The sequence below is a fragment of the Sphaerodactylus townsendi genome, linkage group LG16 (genome assembly GCF_021028975.2).
Source record: "Sphaerodactylus townsendi isolate TG3544 linkage group LG16, MPM_Stown_v2.3, whole genome shotgun sequence".
Taxonomy (NCBI): Eukaryota; Metazoa; Chordata; class Lepidosauria; order Squamata; family Sphaerodactylidae; genus Sphaerodactylus; species Sphaerodactylus townsendi.
In genome coordinates this window covers 14767268-14785198 of record NC_059440.1, presented here as the reverse complement: position 1 = coordinate 14785198, position 17931 = coordinate 14767268, and the positions used below count along the sequence as shown (strand labels likewise).

Sequence of the window (17931 nt, the reverse complement as noted above, 5' to 3'; positions counted from 1 at the left end):
CTAGCCCAAGGTCACCCAGCTGGAGTGTGTTGGTATGTACAGACTAATCTGAATTCCCCAGATAAGCCTCCACAGCTCAGGCAGCAGAGCAGGGAATCAAACCCAGTTCCTCCAGGTTAGAGTACACCTGCTCTTAACCACTACACCACTGCTGCTCTTGTGGAATGGAATGGGCCAGGTACCTGCATGTTGGCTTTAGAACCAAACGCAGCCCTTGCTTTTCAGAGTACCTGTGCCAGCAACAGGGAAAAAATAAGGGCCAGGCATCTTAGAGTACCGGGCCTAAATCAAAATGGGGCCATATACACAATAAAGCAAATAATCCACAGGGAAGTTATGCCAAAACTGCAGAGCACCTTGCCCAAAAATGTCCAAAGCGTGTATAAAAAACTGTTTATTCAATATGTTATCTTTACAAAACATCTCTCGGCGTGGGGGCAGCAAGACCACTTATAAATATGAAAAGGTGGCTTCTTCGCCTTGGTAACCCGTCAGCAAGTCTCTAGAAGTTCACATGGTTTCGGATGTCATTGATCCGTTTCACCATCTCCCGTATGTGCTCTCCCCTGCAGAGGAGAAGTCGTGTTGAGCAAACAAGGCAAGGAAATCATTACTGCAAGTTTTGCAAGAGAGAGAACTGTATCTGCCGCCCCGAGTGTGGCCAAATGCCGCTTCCCCCCATATACATTTATTTAATCATATTTTTATCTCGCCCTTTCCCCAAGGGGCTCAGGACGGGTTGCAACAAGTTCAGGCATGCTACAGCATTAGATAAAACGAAACATTAAAAGTTACGAAACGCCTTTTAATGTTCCAATACACTTAAGTAAGAAATAATGTATAAAAATAGATGGCGACTTAAATAAATCCATCCCAAATTCATTCCCTAACCTCCCCCCCCCCACGTTTCCCTGGAGGCCGAGAGGAGATGATGGCACAATTTAATCCAGCTGGCTAGCTGGAAAAGGCCTGGCGGAACAAGCAATTTTTATAACCCCTGCGGAACAGAGATAGCTAGTGGAGTGGGGGGGGGGGGGCTCTATTGCTGCTGGAAATAATGGGGAGGGCCCCCCCACTTTCCTTTGCCGCTACCGTTCGGTGCTCAGCCCACATGGCATAACCTGGGTACAGCAACATCGCTCAAAGCAGGGTCAGTTTTTGCAATTAATGGGCAATTGTGGGCAATTAACGACCCACAAAGTATTCCAAAGCTCTGAAAGGATTTTGGCTCTGTGTCAACTTACTCCTCTTTCAAAACTGCCTGGATGCATTTCCGCTGGTAGGCACTGAGGCTGATGCTGGGCTTCTGGGGGCTGGCTCCCTTCTCCATTTTCTTCTGCTGATAGTCCTTTTTCATCTTCACCTGGCAAGCAAGCAGGAGTAAACAGCAGTTCAGCGTCGCCCCCCCCCTTCCCTGCCCGCATCCCGGGTCTTCACGGCTGCTCCCCGCTCACTTGCTTGATGGCGTTTCCTAGATGGCGCAGCTGCTCCTGGACCGTCTGCAGTTCTCTCTTCATATCCTTCTCGCTGTCCGACAGCACGGGCAGCTGGGAGTGGACGCTGCGGAGCACTTTCTTCATCCTACGGCCGTAAAGAGAGAGATGGGTGTGTGGATGAGAGAGACATAGTGCAACGAAACCAGAATTTGATGACTGGGCAGTCCCACGATTCGAAGCACAACTTATGTTCAGCCTGCGGACAGGAAAATGGTGGGCTTGGTCCTGGCTCCTGCCAAGCTCTGCCCTCCAACCCGAACCCCCTTTTTCATGAATCCAAGCAGGATGGTGCACGACTTAAAAGCTGCCCTTCGAAGCAAAGCAAACCCTCTGCAGCTGCGCTGGCGTTAGCTGAACGCGGGAACTTTGAGATCCTGGCAAACAGCCTGAAGGTTTACCTGTTCACAATGTCCTCTTGCTTCTCTCTGGCTTCTTCGTATTTGTCTGCCAAGCGCTCCGCCATTTCCCTCAAACTCTTCCTTTGAGGGGAAAAGGGGAAGCGTGTTCAGTAATTTTGGAACTACCATCTTATGTGATTGGGGGGCAGTCAGAGAGCCAATTACACCACAAATCCAGTGTGTAATTCATGCATGCCCTTATGACACAACTCCAATTGCAACCCTAATTAAGTCATGGCAGAGGTCTGTGTTTATTCCAGCTGCTGGGGAGGAGCCTTTTTAAAACAGGAAGGTGACTTATAGCAGCTCTGACCAGCGTGGTCTATGCCAGTGGTTCCCAAAGTGGGGATCGCGATTACCCGGGGGGAACGAAAATGCAGGGCAATGTGTTGCTCACTTAAAGCTATAGCATCAAATCTGGTGGGAACTTTTCTCATTATCAAAAATTAGTGAGAATTTTTTTCTCACAATCAAATTTTTTCCCCAGACTTTGAAGAGTTGCTATCACTGGATCAAGTTCATCAATTCTGCAGAATAAATTAAACTTTAACAGTTTTAATTCGATTTCGGATGGAAGTACAATTGTTGCTGTTTTGAATGTTATTGTTATCATCTTCCTTAGTGAGCCGTGCAAACCACTATCTTCAATAATGCTTTTTATAGGGTAGGGAGCACTAAGGGTGAGTCTATGGAACCGGGGGGTGGGGTAGTGGCCTGAAAAAATTTGGGAGCCGTCGGGCGATACAAACGAGCAGCAGCGCTCTCTGAGCTCTTTCAGAGGGAATATCCCAGACATCTACCCAAGATCCTTCAACCAGAGATACCAGGGGCTGAACCCAGGATTGCTGGCCTGCAAAACAGTTGCTCCATCACTGGACTACCCCCTCCTCCCTGGGACCACAGAGCTACCCGTGCAGTGCAAGTCTGTGGCCTTTCTGAAAACGGGGCCCGGGGGCAGGTTCACCTTTCTTCTCGGCAGTAGCCCAGATCTTCCAGCTGTTTCTTTTTCTGCTCACGCAACAATTTGACTCTGAGGACAAAAGAAAAGGCCATGTGGCTGGTTAGACGGGACACGGCGGAACAGCGGCATCTTCCCTGCTCTCCCCACCAGCAAGTGCTGTTGCAACTCATGAAACCTACATGAAAACGAGGTTAGAATAAGGTTCCAGTCCACAGGGAGGAGTCTTGGACAAAATAACCCTTTTATCATTTGCCAACAAACAAGAGAACTCGTGCTACTAACAGATTTGGTGTTTGGAATATGCTGCCACAGGAGGTGGTGATGGCCATTCACCTGGCTAGCTTTAAAAGGGGCTTGGACAGATTTATGGAGGAGAAGTCAATCTATGGCTACCAAACTTGATTCTCCTTGATCTGAGACTGCAAATGCCTTAGCAGACCAGGTGCTCGGAAGCAGCAGAAGGCCACGCTTTCACATTCTGCATGTGAGCTCCCAAAGGCATCTGGTGGGTCACTGCGAGTAGCAGAGTGCTGGACTGGATGGACTCTGGTCTGATCCATCAGGCTCCTTCTTATGTTCTTATGATTGCGGCTGGAACATTGGGGCAGCCAAGGAGACAACATACTTTTGTGCCCCTCCTATAATCTTAAAATAATCAGGCTTTTCACATCACTGATGATTCTCGCAGCCAAGAGGTTTTTGCTGGAAATTCTTGCCTTGTTGGGTAAAACCAGCAGATTAAGATTCAGAAGTTATGGACTAAGGGCTGAACAGGAGACTAAAAGAGCCAACTGGCTGCATATAGAAGAGATAGTTTTTGGTCACTGTTGGTTTACCTCTGTTGGATCTCCTCTAAAGCCAGATCTTGCTTCAGAATATATTCTTCCCTAAACACTTGTGTGGCTCTGCTAAGAAGTTTCAGGCATTCTTCAGGGGGTGGAGAGGTCTCTTTATCTGCAGCTCTTAAAGACAAATATAACATGATCTTGGTACACATACATGCTCCAACGAGGGCTAATTTACAATCTCTGGGATGCCTTTTTCTCACTATCAGAATACAAGGACTGTTGCGGATATATAAATTGCCATTCGCGCCTCTCAGTAGTCATTCAAACCATCAAGTTGCCGTTCATGATAGTGCTCACATAATGGTTTTGCAATGAATGCACGCTTAATGATGCTGCCCAATTTGGTGTGCTCCCCTCCCCACAAGGAGGATTATGCAAGTGAAAGATTATCATAAGCAGGCCTCCGTAAGGATACAGCTGAAAATAGCTCTTTCCTGGCAGGTGGCAGTTTCAGTTCCTAGTATCTCCAATTAGAAGAGTTTGGATTGATACACCACCTTTCTCTCCTGTAAGGTGACTCAAGGTGGCTTACAAGCTCCTTCCCTTCCTCTCCCCACAACAGACACCTTGTGAGGTAAGTGGGGCTGAGAGAGTTCAGAGAGAACTATGACCCAGCAGGAATGTAGGAGTGTGGAAAGACATCTGGTTCACCAGAGTGGAGAATCAAACCCAGTTCTCCAGATTAGAATCCACCTACTAACCACTACACTTGCTGGCTCTCATGCTATGTTGCTAGAAACATCTTTCTCTGGCTGAAACCCTGGAAAGTCAACACCAGATCAAAGCAGACCGCACTGGGCTAGATGAACATAGTGTGAAAGTATACGGAAGCCCCAGGAGATGGAAACCTCCTTGGACACGCGACTCCCAGGGCCTAAGTAATACAGAAGGCTCAGGAAATGGGACTTGATAGCCTGAATATGACAGAGGGGCCGGAAACATGTGCAACGCCCCCCCCCCCACACACACACACACACACTCATTCCCTTTAGACAGAAGTTCTGTACTTCAGTAGCAGTGGATTAGCAGAGCTCCGAGACAGGATCTTTCGGATGTGTCTCTCAAAGGTATCTTGTGATTCAGCCAGGATGCGAAGGGGCGAGGCAGCCACTTGAGAGTCTTCTGTGGTGCACAGCAGAGGAGGGGATACTGGGTGGACCGCAGAACTGTCAAAAGAATCGTTTGCAATCGATCGTTGTTCTCCAAGAGGTCCATGCTGTGGTTTCGTTAAACGTATTAGATACCAAACCCTTTTCCCACACTGACAGCCCCAGGCAGCAAGGTTTAACCGAGATCTTTGCAAAGGACAGTTGTGAATGGACACACAGGAAAGGGCCACGGGAAAGTCAACGTAAGCCACACGGCTGTTGGGTACAAACAAGGAAATGAACTACTGTCATGATTAGGGGAGGGTGGTACTATCCCACCCCAAGGATCCTGAAGGAGTTCTGACAAATCTGAAGAAGAAGAAGAGATTGGATTTATACCCCACCTTTCTCTCCTGGAAGGAGACTCAAGGTGGCTTACAAACTCCGTTCTTTTCCTCTCCCCACAACAGACACCATGTGAGGCAGGTGGGGCTGGGAGAGTTCTGAGACAACTGTGACTAGCCCAAGATCCCCCACCAGGAATGCAGGAGTGCGGAAATACATCTGGTTCACCAGAGAAGCCTCTGCCACTCAGGTGGAGGAGCAGGGAATCAAACCTGGTTCTCCAAATTAGAATCCACTTGCTCTTAACCACTACACCACGCTGAGAGAAAATGGTCACTGGCATCTAAGCTAGAAACAGAACCCTACAGTGAAGCAAAGCAAGGCGTGTCAGCTATGGAGGGCAATGGATTTTGGGTACCTCTAAGCAAAGTGGAAACCAGAGCTCGCCCATGCAATGACCTGGGTCTCATGCAACTCCCATTCATCTGAACAAGCCTCCTGTGAGATGGTGTCCCAGCTTAATTAACAGGAGGGGGATTGGGGGGATTTATTGCTTCAGGAACCAAAATGTCTCGATCAGAAATAGCGGAGTAGATTGCAATTAGTGTGAACAGATAATGTCAGGACAAGCTGGCTTCCTATGTTGGTTTTTGGAAAAAAAAAAGCCTGGATATTAAACAACTACTGAGTGAACAGATCATCTCCTGTTTCCCCATGGTTAAGATGGAGAGCCAATCACTGGGAGTGGCCTTCCGGACCTTCTCTTGCAAACAGCAACATTTTTCACGCGCTGGCAAAGGATAAGCAGAGATCTGGGTGGAAGGAGTGTAGATACATACAGAAGAGGCTTGGTGATGCATTCATAGGTATCGGTGAGGCAGACCATTGTGGGACCCAGAATGTCCGAGACTATCCAAAATCCTTGTATCGAGGCAGGCTGCCTGGAGGAACAACATGGAGCATATATTAAACCCACCAAGAAAGCTCCGGCAGTCCCACAAGCAAGCTAATTATATTAGTTGCTAGGTAGCAAACCTATGCCACCATAAAAGGGCATGAGAGAATCTTCTGTGGCATGAGCCTACTTCCCAATCATGCTCTCATTTCAGTTCACAGACTGGGTTGTTTGCGGCTGGTCTCTCCAGGCATCAGTCCTGCCAAGAGGGGAAGAGAGGACAGGCCCAGCCAGCTCTTACCTGGATGACAAAGGCATGGTGCAAAGGATGTGCTCTACGAAGCATTTCTGTTCGGCTCCGAGCTCTTGCAAACTATCTTTGTCTTCCTCATCTGGAAAGCAGGAAACAGCTCGTTCACGCAAGCCAGGCAAGCAAAGTATCTGAGGTCACATCCATTGGCCTGAAAAGACTGGGGGAACGCGGCTACCCACCTTCTGAGAGAAGCTGCTGCTCAACAGGTGCATACAGAGCAAGCATGTCTAAGGCCCCTTCCGCACTTTCACACTTGTTTGCAAGTGGATTTTGCTTTCCTGCACAGCAAAATCCAGCTGCTAAGTGGACTGAAAGCGCATTATTCTGCATGTGCGGAAGTGGCCTAAGGCAAACAGATACTGGGAGCAGAAAATGTCTTGGGGCCAAGGGGTCGCTTCACAAAGGCTTTCGCATGCCAGCCAGTTTCCTGCATTGAGCGGGACAATTTAAAGTGAGGGTGAATGGTAGACGTTCCCGACCCTCTGGCAGTTCAGAGCGCCTGCATGAAATCAAAGATAGAAGAACGTCTTGGCAGCAGCTAAGTCCTTTCTTTTGGGTGTCGCTAATGTTCAGATTTTTCTGATTAGGCACAACACAGCATTCCCAGGACTCCTTACAGCTGCGCTGAAGGGAAATTTTTCAGTAGGAGCAATTGATCCCACTGTGGGGCTGTAACAGGGCCAACGAGGGAGAGAAAACTCTTCAAGTGTTCTCACAAAGAGTCCTGTCCCCAATGGAACTCATGTTCACACATCTGAGGCACGCATGATGGACTAGAGACTCATTATCCGTTGTTCATTAAGAGTGTGTGAGAATCGTATCCTGTTAAAGTTCTGCAGTACGTCATTCCTTTACATTGTTCTGTTTTGCAATGAAACCTGCATGCATAGAAAGGGAGACGGATCTCAAAGGAAAAGAGGAACGTGGGCAAGATCACTGAGGTGCTGTTTCTGGGCTGCATTCAAACACCACAATAGAAACCGATAGCGTGTTTACACGATGGTTTTGTGCAACAGCCTCTGGTTAGCCTGCCAGATGTTAAATAACATCTGTTAGCCTATCAGATGCTAAACAACGAATCACAATTTGTGCATTGCCTGCGTCTTGCCTCTCATAAGGGAGACATCCTCCCTGTATATCTCAGTGGGGCAGGCGACTACTGGGGTGCTACTATTTCAACAATGGTTTGTGAACTCAAACATCACAAACTGCAATTAGCAATGAAGAGAGGAACTTAATCAGAAATGGTGGTTAAGAAACAAACTGGAAACCTCCACATAAAATCCCATTTTGGTGCCAATGAAAAAAAAAATCTAGTTCGTAGGCCCATCCGCATGTAGACGTCATTAGAAATCAGAGTTTGATCAAACCATTTTTATAAGCCCGGGCTCATCATGACATCTGCATACAGCCCAGCTGTTCAAATGTGTCAGAGAATTCTGAAATTGGATATAAACTTTCGTATGTGTCTTTCTTTTGTGTGTGTGTGCAAACTTTCACATGTGTGTTATCAAAGGCTTTCACGGCCGGATTCAACTGGTTGTGGTGGGTTTTCTGGGCTGTATGGCTGTGGTCTGGTGGATTTGTTCCTAAAGTTTCGCCTGCATCTGTGGATGGCATCTTCAGAGGTGTATCACAGAGGGAAGTCCAGTGAGAAGGGAAAGTTTAGTGGGATATATATTGTCCATGTCCCAGGGTGGGGAACCAATCAGTTAAGTGTTTGGGTGGAACATGCTAAGCAAAGGTATGGTTGACTATATTGTATTGCGGGTGGGATGTTTCAGTCCAGGGAGTGATTCACATTTGCATTCCCTGCAGCAGCAACAGAGCAAATGCAAACCCTGTGTCTGGGTGGAGTCCATTGTCTCCACTGGGTTGAGTCCATTTCACTTGTGTCTTTCTTTTGTGTGTGTGTGTGTGTGCCTTCTGGTTTTGATTTACACTATGTGATCAAAATTCCCTCCATACTATCTCCGCAGTAGCAAACAAAAAAAACACAGCCCCTAACTTTAGGAGAGGAAACACAAAACAAAGAGAAGCAAGATTCAAGGACTTGCCTGAGGCCAGGAACTTATGCAGTTTGTGGATCCAGGTGAGTCCCACGCTATGTACGCCGGCATCGTGTGTGCAGTGGTAGCGAGAAGGGCACTTGGGATCTGAAAGCATAAGAAGATCACGTGTGAGTGGAGGAGCAAGGCACGGGAATGCTGCATTTAGATGCCACAGCAGGCCGAATTGGCTCAGATCTGGCTTGCGGCTGGGCTTGCCAGCATGCCTTGCTTTGACCCTATTGCCCAGAAGGAATCTTGCTTTGACACTAACTCCAGCTATACACAATGTATGCAGGCACACTGGCTAACCAGCACTACTGCCACCCCAACCCCAAAGTGAGGACTTTTAACCAATCCGTACTTAGAATCTCAGCTTGTGGCGGGAAAACTAACTTCAATCAGAACACAAAAGGTTCTGGGAGTGCAGGGCCAGTGTGAAGAAATCTGGCCGAGATTGTACATTAAAAGATTGCTTGCAAAATGTAACGAGCTTAGACCAGTCAATCAGAATCGCCACAGAAGAATGGGTTTGAAAGGCTTAGACTCCATCCAAAGGCTTGCAAGCAATGAGATAAAAACTACAGAACAGTACCTAAGAAAACTCTCTTCCAACCCCCACAAAGACCTTCACACACCAGACCAGACCAGCCTGGGAAAAGCGCCAAGGCAAGCCAGCTTCACACCACTGGTTTGGGACTTGCCCATGAGCTCAAACAAGAAGCAACCGACCCAGAACGGCAGAGCTGCAAATCAGCCGTTTGAATCAGTCTCTGATAGTCACCTGTGCCACACGTCCCTTCCTGCTCAAGGGGGATGACAAGGACATTCTGTGTCAGGTGACTCTTCCATCAGTTGCTGTGGAGAGTCCCCACTGCTATTCTGTCCTGCTTCTACTGAACAAACAGGCCTCTCACTGCTTAAAGTATTTCAGAGGAGAAAACACAAATTCCTCTTTGACTGGTGAAGCTTTGAACTGCTAGGGGGAAACACAGCTGGTCACTTCTTTACAAATTCAATAGGACTTTCTTTTCAGCATGGAGGAGGAGGAGGAGTTTGGATTTATACCCCACCTTTTTCTCCTTTAAGGAGACTCAAGGTGGCTTATAAGCTCCTTTCCCATCCTCTCCCCACAACAGACACCTTGTGAGGTAGGTGGGGCTGACAGAGTTCTGAGGAACTGTGACCAGAAGGAATGTAGGAGTGCGGAAACACATCTGGTTCACCAGATAAGCCTCAGCCACTCAGATGGAATCAAAACCAGTTTTCCAGATTACAGTCCACTGCTGTTAACCATTACACCACACTGGCTCTCACCATGGGGCATCTTCTCAAGGATACAGGTACAAACCAGCTCAAGTGCAAGGTGATTCAAGCCATCAGTCACTGCAGAAAAAGACTTTACCGCCTCAGTCCGTCCTGTGATGTATGCTAGCAGATAACTAGGCACCTCAACCCCCTTTTCCTCATCTCCAAGGCAACTTCAATGGGACAGCAAGTGGACGGATGGTGTTTTTAGAGAAGAGACGGCAGCAGATGTCAGGACTTCCCCTCCTTACCTCTGTGCAGTTTGATTGGGCAAGAGAAGTCCGATTCCAGAGGCTCCTCCCCTTTTCTCGGTGCCAGTTTCAGCGCAAGTTCCAATTCGACGCATTCGAAGACATAAAGCGATGGGATGAAGTCCGTTTTTGAATCCCAGGATTTGACAGACTGCGGAAGTTATTGGAATGTTTACACTGTTTAAATTCACGCGCTTTCACAACAACGTTAATTTCCCCTAGGAAGCACTATTTATGTCATTCGCACGTGATTTCTAAGCGCTTCAATTTTTCTTTAGCCAAAAGGTCAGTTTGTTGAACAAATGGTGGCAGAAATACAACACCTACACCATAATGTGTTGGCTTTTTAACTCCAAATATAGACTGATATGTTGCTGAGGCACATAGGTTTCTTCTTGGCTTGTTAAGCCAACCCCAGATAAAAGGGGGGAAAATTACATATTCTTTTATATTCACTATATAGTTTTTCAGACATCTCCAAGAAATTCATTAATTCTGGATATCTATACATAAAATGCCAGATAAAGTATTTTTTTTAAACGAGGATGCAAGCCTAACATTTACTTCCAGGTAGAGTCCAATGGTTCTCAACCTTCCTAATGCTGCGACCCTTTAATACAGTTCCTCATGTTGTGGTGACCCACAACCCTAACATTTATCCATTTTACAGATGGAGAACACTGATGCAGAGAGTCTTAGGCGACCCCTGTGAAAGGGTCTTTCGACCCCCAAAGGGGTCGCGACCCACAGGTCGAGAACCACTGAGGTAGACCCTCCCGCCATGTCTCTGGCTGCTCTGGAAGGCTCAGAGTTGGATGCTGGCTCTTTCTGCTTCCAGCAGTGGCAAGTGCTGGGGCTAGAAACAGGAAGAGATGGAGTCCAACTCAGAATCTCCAGAAGCTAGCAGAGACCTAGATGAGCCCTATCTCTCACTCTACTGCTCCTAATTTCCTTCAGTCTGTTTAACTCTCTTAGGGTCGGGAGCATCAGCCGATCAGCCAATGTTGTAGCCTGATTGGTTGATATTCCTGACAAATTGCCAGCAGCTTGAGACCTGGAAGAAGAGCTGTTGTTGGCTGGGCATGGTCTCTGGACCATGATTTCCCCATCCCTGACACAGAAGGCCATCACAGTTGTGAAGGTTCAGATCTCTAATCCAGGATTGCAAACCAGCCCCCAACAGGGGTCTAGAGGACAAGTGGAAGCCACATCACTTTGGATGTGATGACAAACGACCCAAGTCATCGGTAGCATAAAAAGGAAAAGACAAAGAAACGTGTGAACTGGATGCATGGACGCGTGTGGCCGAACCATGATTGAGAGTTGTGAAATTGATGCAGCTTCTGGAAACCACTGAACGACGCAATAGCGCTTATTTTCTTGAACAGTTCTTTCCATTTTAATGAGGCTGCTTCAAACTCAAGATATAAACAGAGCTAAAACAAATATTTGAAAAGGGATCAGCGTGTCTGACAGCAGTGCACTTTGTGCTACATGCTCAAGAAGAATGTGTAAAAAGTCAAAAGGCCCCCAGGCAGCATTTAAAGACCTCGCAAGGACCAAGGCCTAAGCACAGTGAAGCGCTCCCCCTCCATAAAGAAAACCCACAAGGAATCACAGCCGTACCATCTGTTCATCATCTTCTTCCCCCTCCAGCACCACACAGTGATAAAGCATTCCGGATTCGGTGGCAATGACTAAGATGTTGGGAATGCAGGGAAGGCAGAGGACCGCACATGCATCGTAGCCGTAGTTATCTTCAGCTGCGGGGTGCATTGGCAGCGGGCCCAGCAGCTTGCCGAGGTTTCCGGTGCTGGAATAAGCAAAAAGGACATTTACTGGGCAGCTGTTTCATTAGAGCTGGTTCCCACCCCCCCAAAAACAGCAAGAAACAATGAGCTAGAACAGAGCTGTTTCCCCACTAGAAAATCTTGGATATCTAGACAATGAAACATTGAGCAGTTTTCCTTCCTGCAAAGAAATCAATTTCTGTGCAAAATATATATTTATCCCAGGGCTGACTTCGTCTTGGGTGATCCTGTCTCTTCAGAGCCCTCCTTAAGGCAGCTAACATTTATAATCACCACCACATTAAAAAAAACAAAAAACCTGCCCACAGGACAAGACATCAGCAGCATAAAAGCCCTAGGGCACGGGTCTTCAAACTATGGCCCTCCAGATGTTCATAGACTACAATTCCCATGACCCCTACCACTTGGCCATGCTGGCAGGGGCTGATGGGAATTGTAGTCCATGAACATCTGGAGGGCCGTAGTTTGAAGACCCCTGCCCTAGAGGGAGGGTAATTTAGAAAGCAAATAAATAAAATAATAAAAAAATTTAAAAAATAAAATAAAAGAGAACATTAACAAGCTGGTAGGATAAAACTCCTAATCAAAATCCTGTGTAATCCTTTCATGTTTGGGCCAGGAACCTAAAAGAAAGCAGTAAAATAGGTGCCAGGTTAGCCTGAAAGGGAGGGCGTTCCGGAGGCGAGGTGCCACCACAAAAAATGCCCAGTCTCTGCTTGGCACCAGCCTCACCTCTGAGAGGTGATGCTTGAGAGGTAGATCTTTACAGGTGCAACTGATAGTTTTTTTCTCAAATTGATGGACTGGCAACTTCCAAGCCCCTCCAGCGTCTGGCCTATACCTATACCTACTCCTGCTCCTCCCTCACTTAAAAAAGGCAGCAGCAGCTGCCAGAAATGCACAAACAAGATTTATATCTGGTTGTTGTGGGTTTTTTGAGCTGTGTGGCCGTGATCTGGTAGATCTTGTTCTTAACGTTTCGCCTGCATCTGTGGCTGGCATCTTCAGAGGTGTTATCCCAGAAAGAAGTCTGTTACCCATTGTGTCCAGTGAGAAGGGAATGTTTAGTGGGGTATATATTGTCCATGTCCCAGGGTGGGGAACCAATCAATAAGTGTCAGGGTGGAACTTGCTATGAAAAGGTGTGGTTAAATGCATTGTATTGCGGATGGAGTTTTCAGTCCATTTACGTTAGTATCAGTCACAGATGCAGGCGAAACGTTAGGAACAAGATCCACCAGGCCACGGCCACACAGCCCGGAAAACCCACCACAACCAGTTGAATCCGGCCGTGAAAGCCTTCGACAATACAAGGTTCACATCGTCACCTGTGCTGGAGACTGAGGTAGGTCAGGAAGGTCTCCCCGTTTTCATACAAGATGTAGAGTGGGTATGCTAATACTTCTTCTGCTTTCCCTCGTGGTCCACTTGTGTTCCTGGGAACGGCCGTCAGGGGCCCAAAGTCGAATGCCACTGCAGTCTCTCCTATCAACGCTGTATAGGTTCTCCTGGAGAGCAGGGAAAGGACAGAAATTCAGCTTGCAATGGCCATCTGCTGCAAGCACAATTTTCCCCACGGAGGAAGAAGGGAATCTTCCCACAGCTGAGAAGAAAGCATCCAGACCTTACCCCTTATTGAGCCTCAGAGTGTCCTCATCAGTATTTGAAAGAGTGATCACTTTCACAGCAGTCTGGGGTGAATTCAAGCTGTAAATCCTAAAAGCCAAACATGATTTAAAATAAAATAATGCAGCCTGTATCATCTAACAGTGATAGGCGATTTTCTCATAAGATTTTTAAAAAATCAACAAGAGCGGAACGCACCCAGTTTAGAGTATTTTATACAGCAATACGGCTTTGTGGAACATTTTCGCATGTACTGAACATCTGCTGGCATGCCTCCTCTGTGTGTGCTTTGGCAAAGGTGGCTTGTGCCCAATAAACTTGCAGAAGAAGAAGAATTGGATTTATACCCCCCCTTCTCTCCTGTTAGGAGACTCAAAGGGGCTGACAAACTCCTCCCCCCCTCACAACAAACACCCTGTGAGGTAGGTGGGGCTGAGAGAGCTCAGAAGAACTGTGACTAGCCCAAAGTCACTCAGCTGGCGTGTGTGGGAGTGCACAAGCTAACCTGAATTCCCCAGATAAGCCTCCACAGCTCAGGCGGCAGAGAGGGGAATCAAACTCGGTTCCTCCAGATTAGAATACACCTGCTCTTAACCACTACGCCACTGCTGCTTTGTGCACACAAACTGCTAGTGTGCTGCAACTGACTTATGGGATCCCATAAGGTTTTCAAAGCAAGTGATTAAAAAGAGGTAGTTTGCCACTGCTTTCTTCTGCAAAGTTTTCCTTGGTGTATTGTCGAAGGCTTTCACGACCAGACTCAGCTGGTAGTTGTGGGTTTTCCGGGCTGTGTGGCCGTGGTCTGGTAGATCTTGTTCCTGACGTTTCGCCTGCATCTGTGGCCAGCATCTTCAGAAGTGTATCACAGAGAGAACTGTGACACGCCTCTGAAGATCCCGGCCACTGATGCAGGTGAAACATTAGGAACAAGATCTACCAGACCATGGCCACACAGTCAGGAAAACCCGCAACAACTTGTTTTCCTTGGTGGTCTCCCATCCAAGTACCAATTTTGTTTAACTTCAAAAATCTGACAAGTTGAAGCTATACTATCCCATTCAGCATTCCTTCCAATAAACTTACAGCCACAGAAACCGGGCCAGCATTTCCTTATCTTCTCCTACCATCTAGACACTTGACCCTATGACACGACTGCATTATCAAAGACACCTTTAAAATGAGACTTACAAACAAGCGCAACATCAGAGCCAGGTAGGTACCTGATTGTGTTGTCAGTGGTAAGCAGTACTATGTGGGGATCCAGCATCTCGCTCGGGTACCAGGCAGCGTGCTTCAGTGTCAGGGATGTTGAGCTGGTGAAGAACCTTTCCGCGATCGGAATGGTGCTGGAAGAGATTTTACAAATAGAAATGGGCAGTATTTTGCTGGCAAAACAGAAGTGCCAGTGTTTTTAACCTGGCCCTGTAGCTTTTCTCAACAGCTTGCTGTGCAGGCAATAACTCCATACTGCGGGAAGGTTCACCTGCCAATTTCTGATGATTTGGCTGATGTTAAAAACACAAGAGCATGCCAGGCTGCTTTTCTTCTGGTCAGTTGACAACCCTGTCAGCAAACAGACTAAGCTAGATGTTAACATCCACAAAAATGGCCACACATTAGTGGCCAGTCCTGCCATCAATAAGATGCCGCACCCTCTACTACTTTCCCACAGCGAGAGGCAGAAACTAAAGTCTTTGATGACAACTCATCTCCCCGCACATGTCAAGTGTCATCTGTGCATTTGACGCAAGGAATTACATTTCTGACTAAACCTGCCACTCTGTCCAAAGAAGAGCTGCATACCTTTCTTCCTGATCAGAAAAAGCAAAGGTAGCAGCTGCACCATGAGATCATGACATAGCCTCACACAAAAGCAATCTTTTCAATGCAGGAAATCAAGGACCACACATGGCTTGGTAAATGATAGCAGAAGATCAGACTCATCGTGACCAAAATGTACGAAGCATCTCTGTGACACTGAATCTGTGAAGGCTATTTCGATTATCGTTTGACATTCCAGTCACTGAATGATGAACCTTGCCCATTTCTTTGCTTACTGAATGAACTCTGCTATGGATAAATGCCACTGTTCTTTTCCCCAAACTACGGCATTTCAAGTACTCTTTAGAAGACATATGATAACAAATTCCCATCCCCTAATGCAGGGGTGGGCAATTATTTTTTTCATGGGGCCGCATAAGAAACAGAAAATATTGTGGAGGGCCGGGCCAAAAGGCTGAACTCAATTCTGCATAATATTTATTGTATTTCTTTATATAAAAAAGCAGTAAATAGCATTGTTTTGACAAGCGGGCAAGACTAGTATATGTTAAAGTTATGCAATGAAAAAGTGAGGTTGCCTTCCAAAAATGTGATTTATTCACACAAATTTCTCAAAACGATGGTAGACAAAATGTTTGTTAACATTTTTTACTATTTGTGACTCATATGGGCCAGTCAGGGTCATCCGGCGGGCCGGATGGGGCCTGCGGGCCGTATAATGCCCAGGTCTGCCCTAATGGAACGTGGACAAGCAGATTAGAGTCTGGAGTGTTGTGGGGTTTCCGGGCTGCATGGCCATGTTCCAGTAACATCTTCTCCTGACATTTCGCCTGCATCTGTGGCTGGCATCTTCAGAGGATCTGATGGTAGTAAAGCAAAGCAAGTGGAATATATATACCTGTGGAATGTCCAGGGTGGGAGAAAGAACCATTTGAACTGGTTGGGATTAGAGTCTCTCTATACACAGTGCCTATACCTCACCAGAGATGTCTGGAAAAGGAGACTACAACCCTGAGAAAGAACATATCATACATTCAAAATGGTTTCCTGGCAATGCCAACTACCTCCAGTTTCAAAGCTGTCGAGAAACTTAAGGAAGTCTGAGGTACTACATACCTACAATTAATTGTTGTCCTTCCACCTTCCAACTCCGAGTTCTTTCCCCAGCGTTTCGGTAACTCCAGGATCGCCAGCCCTTTTGTCCCTATGAGAGCCACATGCTGTTGTGTAGGACTCAGGGACGTTTGGTAGACCTCAAAAAAGGGTGGATTTATGCAGAGCAGAGTCTGGAAATGAAAAGGTTGAATCAATTAACAGTGCAACATTATTCTACACATAACCAAGATCATGAAAGAACCAGCGTGGTGAAGAGGCTAAGGGTTAATTCACAGGGACTAAGATCTGGAAACCCAGGTTCGAATCCTCATTCTGGAATGGAAACTTGCTAGGTGGCTTTTAGGCCAGTTACACACTCTCAGCCTCAACACTTGCAAGTATTTGGATTGGAGGTCTCTAAGGATCATGACACAGAGGCAGGCAATGGCAAACCACCTCTGAATGTCTCTTGCCTTGAAAACCCTACGGGGTTGCCATAAGTCAGTTCTGATTTGAGAGCAAAAGACACACACAAACTCTCTTGTACACACATATGTGCATCACTTAACTCATTCCATTGCCTTTACTGGCATCAGCACATCATTGCTTTCACATCCTTCATGTGAGCTCCCAAAGGCATCTGGTGGGCCACTGCAAGTAGCAGAGTGCTGGACTAGATGGACTCTGGTCTGATCCAGCAGGCTCTTTCTTATGTTCTTGTCACTTAGTAAGTGGTAGCAGAAAAGTAACTGGTAGCAGAAAGTCTGGATTGCTGCTACTGAACAGGTCACAAAAAGCTATCTACGCTGGCTATTTCCGTTGTGATTTGATGCTCCAAATCAGAGCAATGCACATCACCCATCTTTCCCGAGCACTGTACGGGCTCCTATGGGATCCCTGCTGCTTTTATTTCCCAGCCTGACCTTGCATGCGGTTTTCCAAAGAGCAGAATTTGCAAGCCCGGCTGCAACATAAAGATCATCAGCAAATGTTTGTCAGATCCAACTGCTACAAGAGGAGCAGCATCCAGTCTTAAATAGATTCCCAGCCTTCCAAATCTATTGACGTCAATGGAGCTCAGACAAGTGCAAAGGTTTTGCATCGTTCCCTACACCAAACTGGCTCTTTATAACGATATTGTTTTGCATGGACAAGCCAGCCAGTGCAGGAAGAGTGAGCTAGATGGGAACGATTGCAGCGGCATGCTAGTTTTCTAGGGGTGGGGAAGCTCCCCACGCGCCTTGAGGCCGCACCTGATACCGGCTCGGCCCGTCCTGCTCGCCGCAGCCGAGGCTCCTCAGGCTGAGGGCGTAGAAAGCGCGGCGCTCGCCGTCCCAGAGGAAGAGCTCGCCGCCCAGGCCGAACATCAAGTCCCGTGGAAGCGCCGCCGGAGCCCTCTCCCCGCCCGGCGCCACCTCGGCCTTCGTGGCCTGCTCCTTCAGGCGGCGCAGCACGGCGTGGCCCGGCAGCTCCGTCCGCCAGTACTCGCCCAGACCGGGCGCCACGGCCGCCGCTGCCATCGTCGCTCGTGGCCGAGGAGGGAAGTTCGGCGCCCGGTGGCAGTTGAACGACGTGGGCCTCGGACCGCCTCGGAGCGTGGGACTACAAGTCCCAGTGAGCACCGCGCGGGCGGATTCTCAAGCTCCAAAATTGCCGCCCGAAACCC

At 47.5% G+C, this 17931-nt stretch overlaps 1 protein-coding gene across 1 annotated transcript; it reads right to left on the bottom strand.

Annotated features, from left to right (window-relative positions):
• Window positions 1-381: 381 nt before the first annotated feature.
• On the bottom strand, window positions 382-17928 carry NUP88 (nucleoporin 88). The gene is made up of 17 exons (XM_048519019.1): window positions 17519-17928; window positions 16287-16456; window positions 14609-14734; window positions 13392-13478; window positions 13091-13270; window positions 11578-11764; window positions 9952-10102; window positions 8402-8500; window positions 6333-6423; window positions 5976-6077; window positions 4711-4869; window positions 3692-3817; window positions 2859-2924; window positions 1895-1975; window positions 1455-1581; window positions 1245-1363; window positions 382-566 (listed from the first exon to the last, which is right to left on the bottom strand). The coding sequence occupies exons 1-17, from the start codon at window positions 17783-17785 to the stop codon at window positions 503-505; spliced, it is 2202 nt and encodes a 733-aa protein (XP_048374976.1). The 5' UTR covers window positions 17786-17928; the 3' UTR covers window positions 382-502.
• Window positions 17929-17931: the final 3 nt, after the last annotated feature.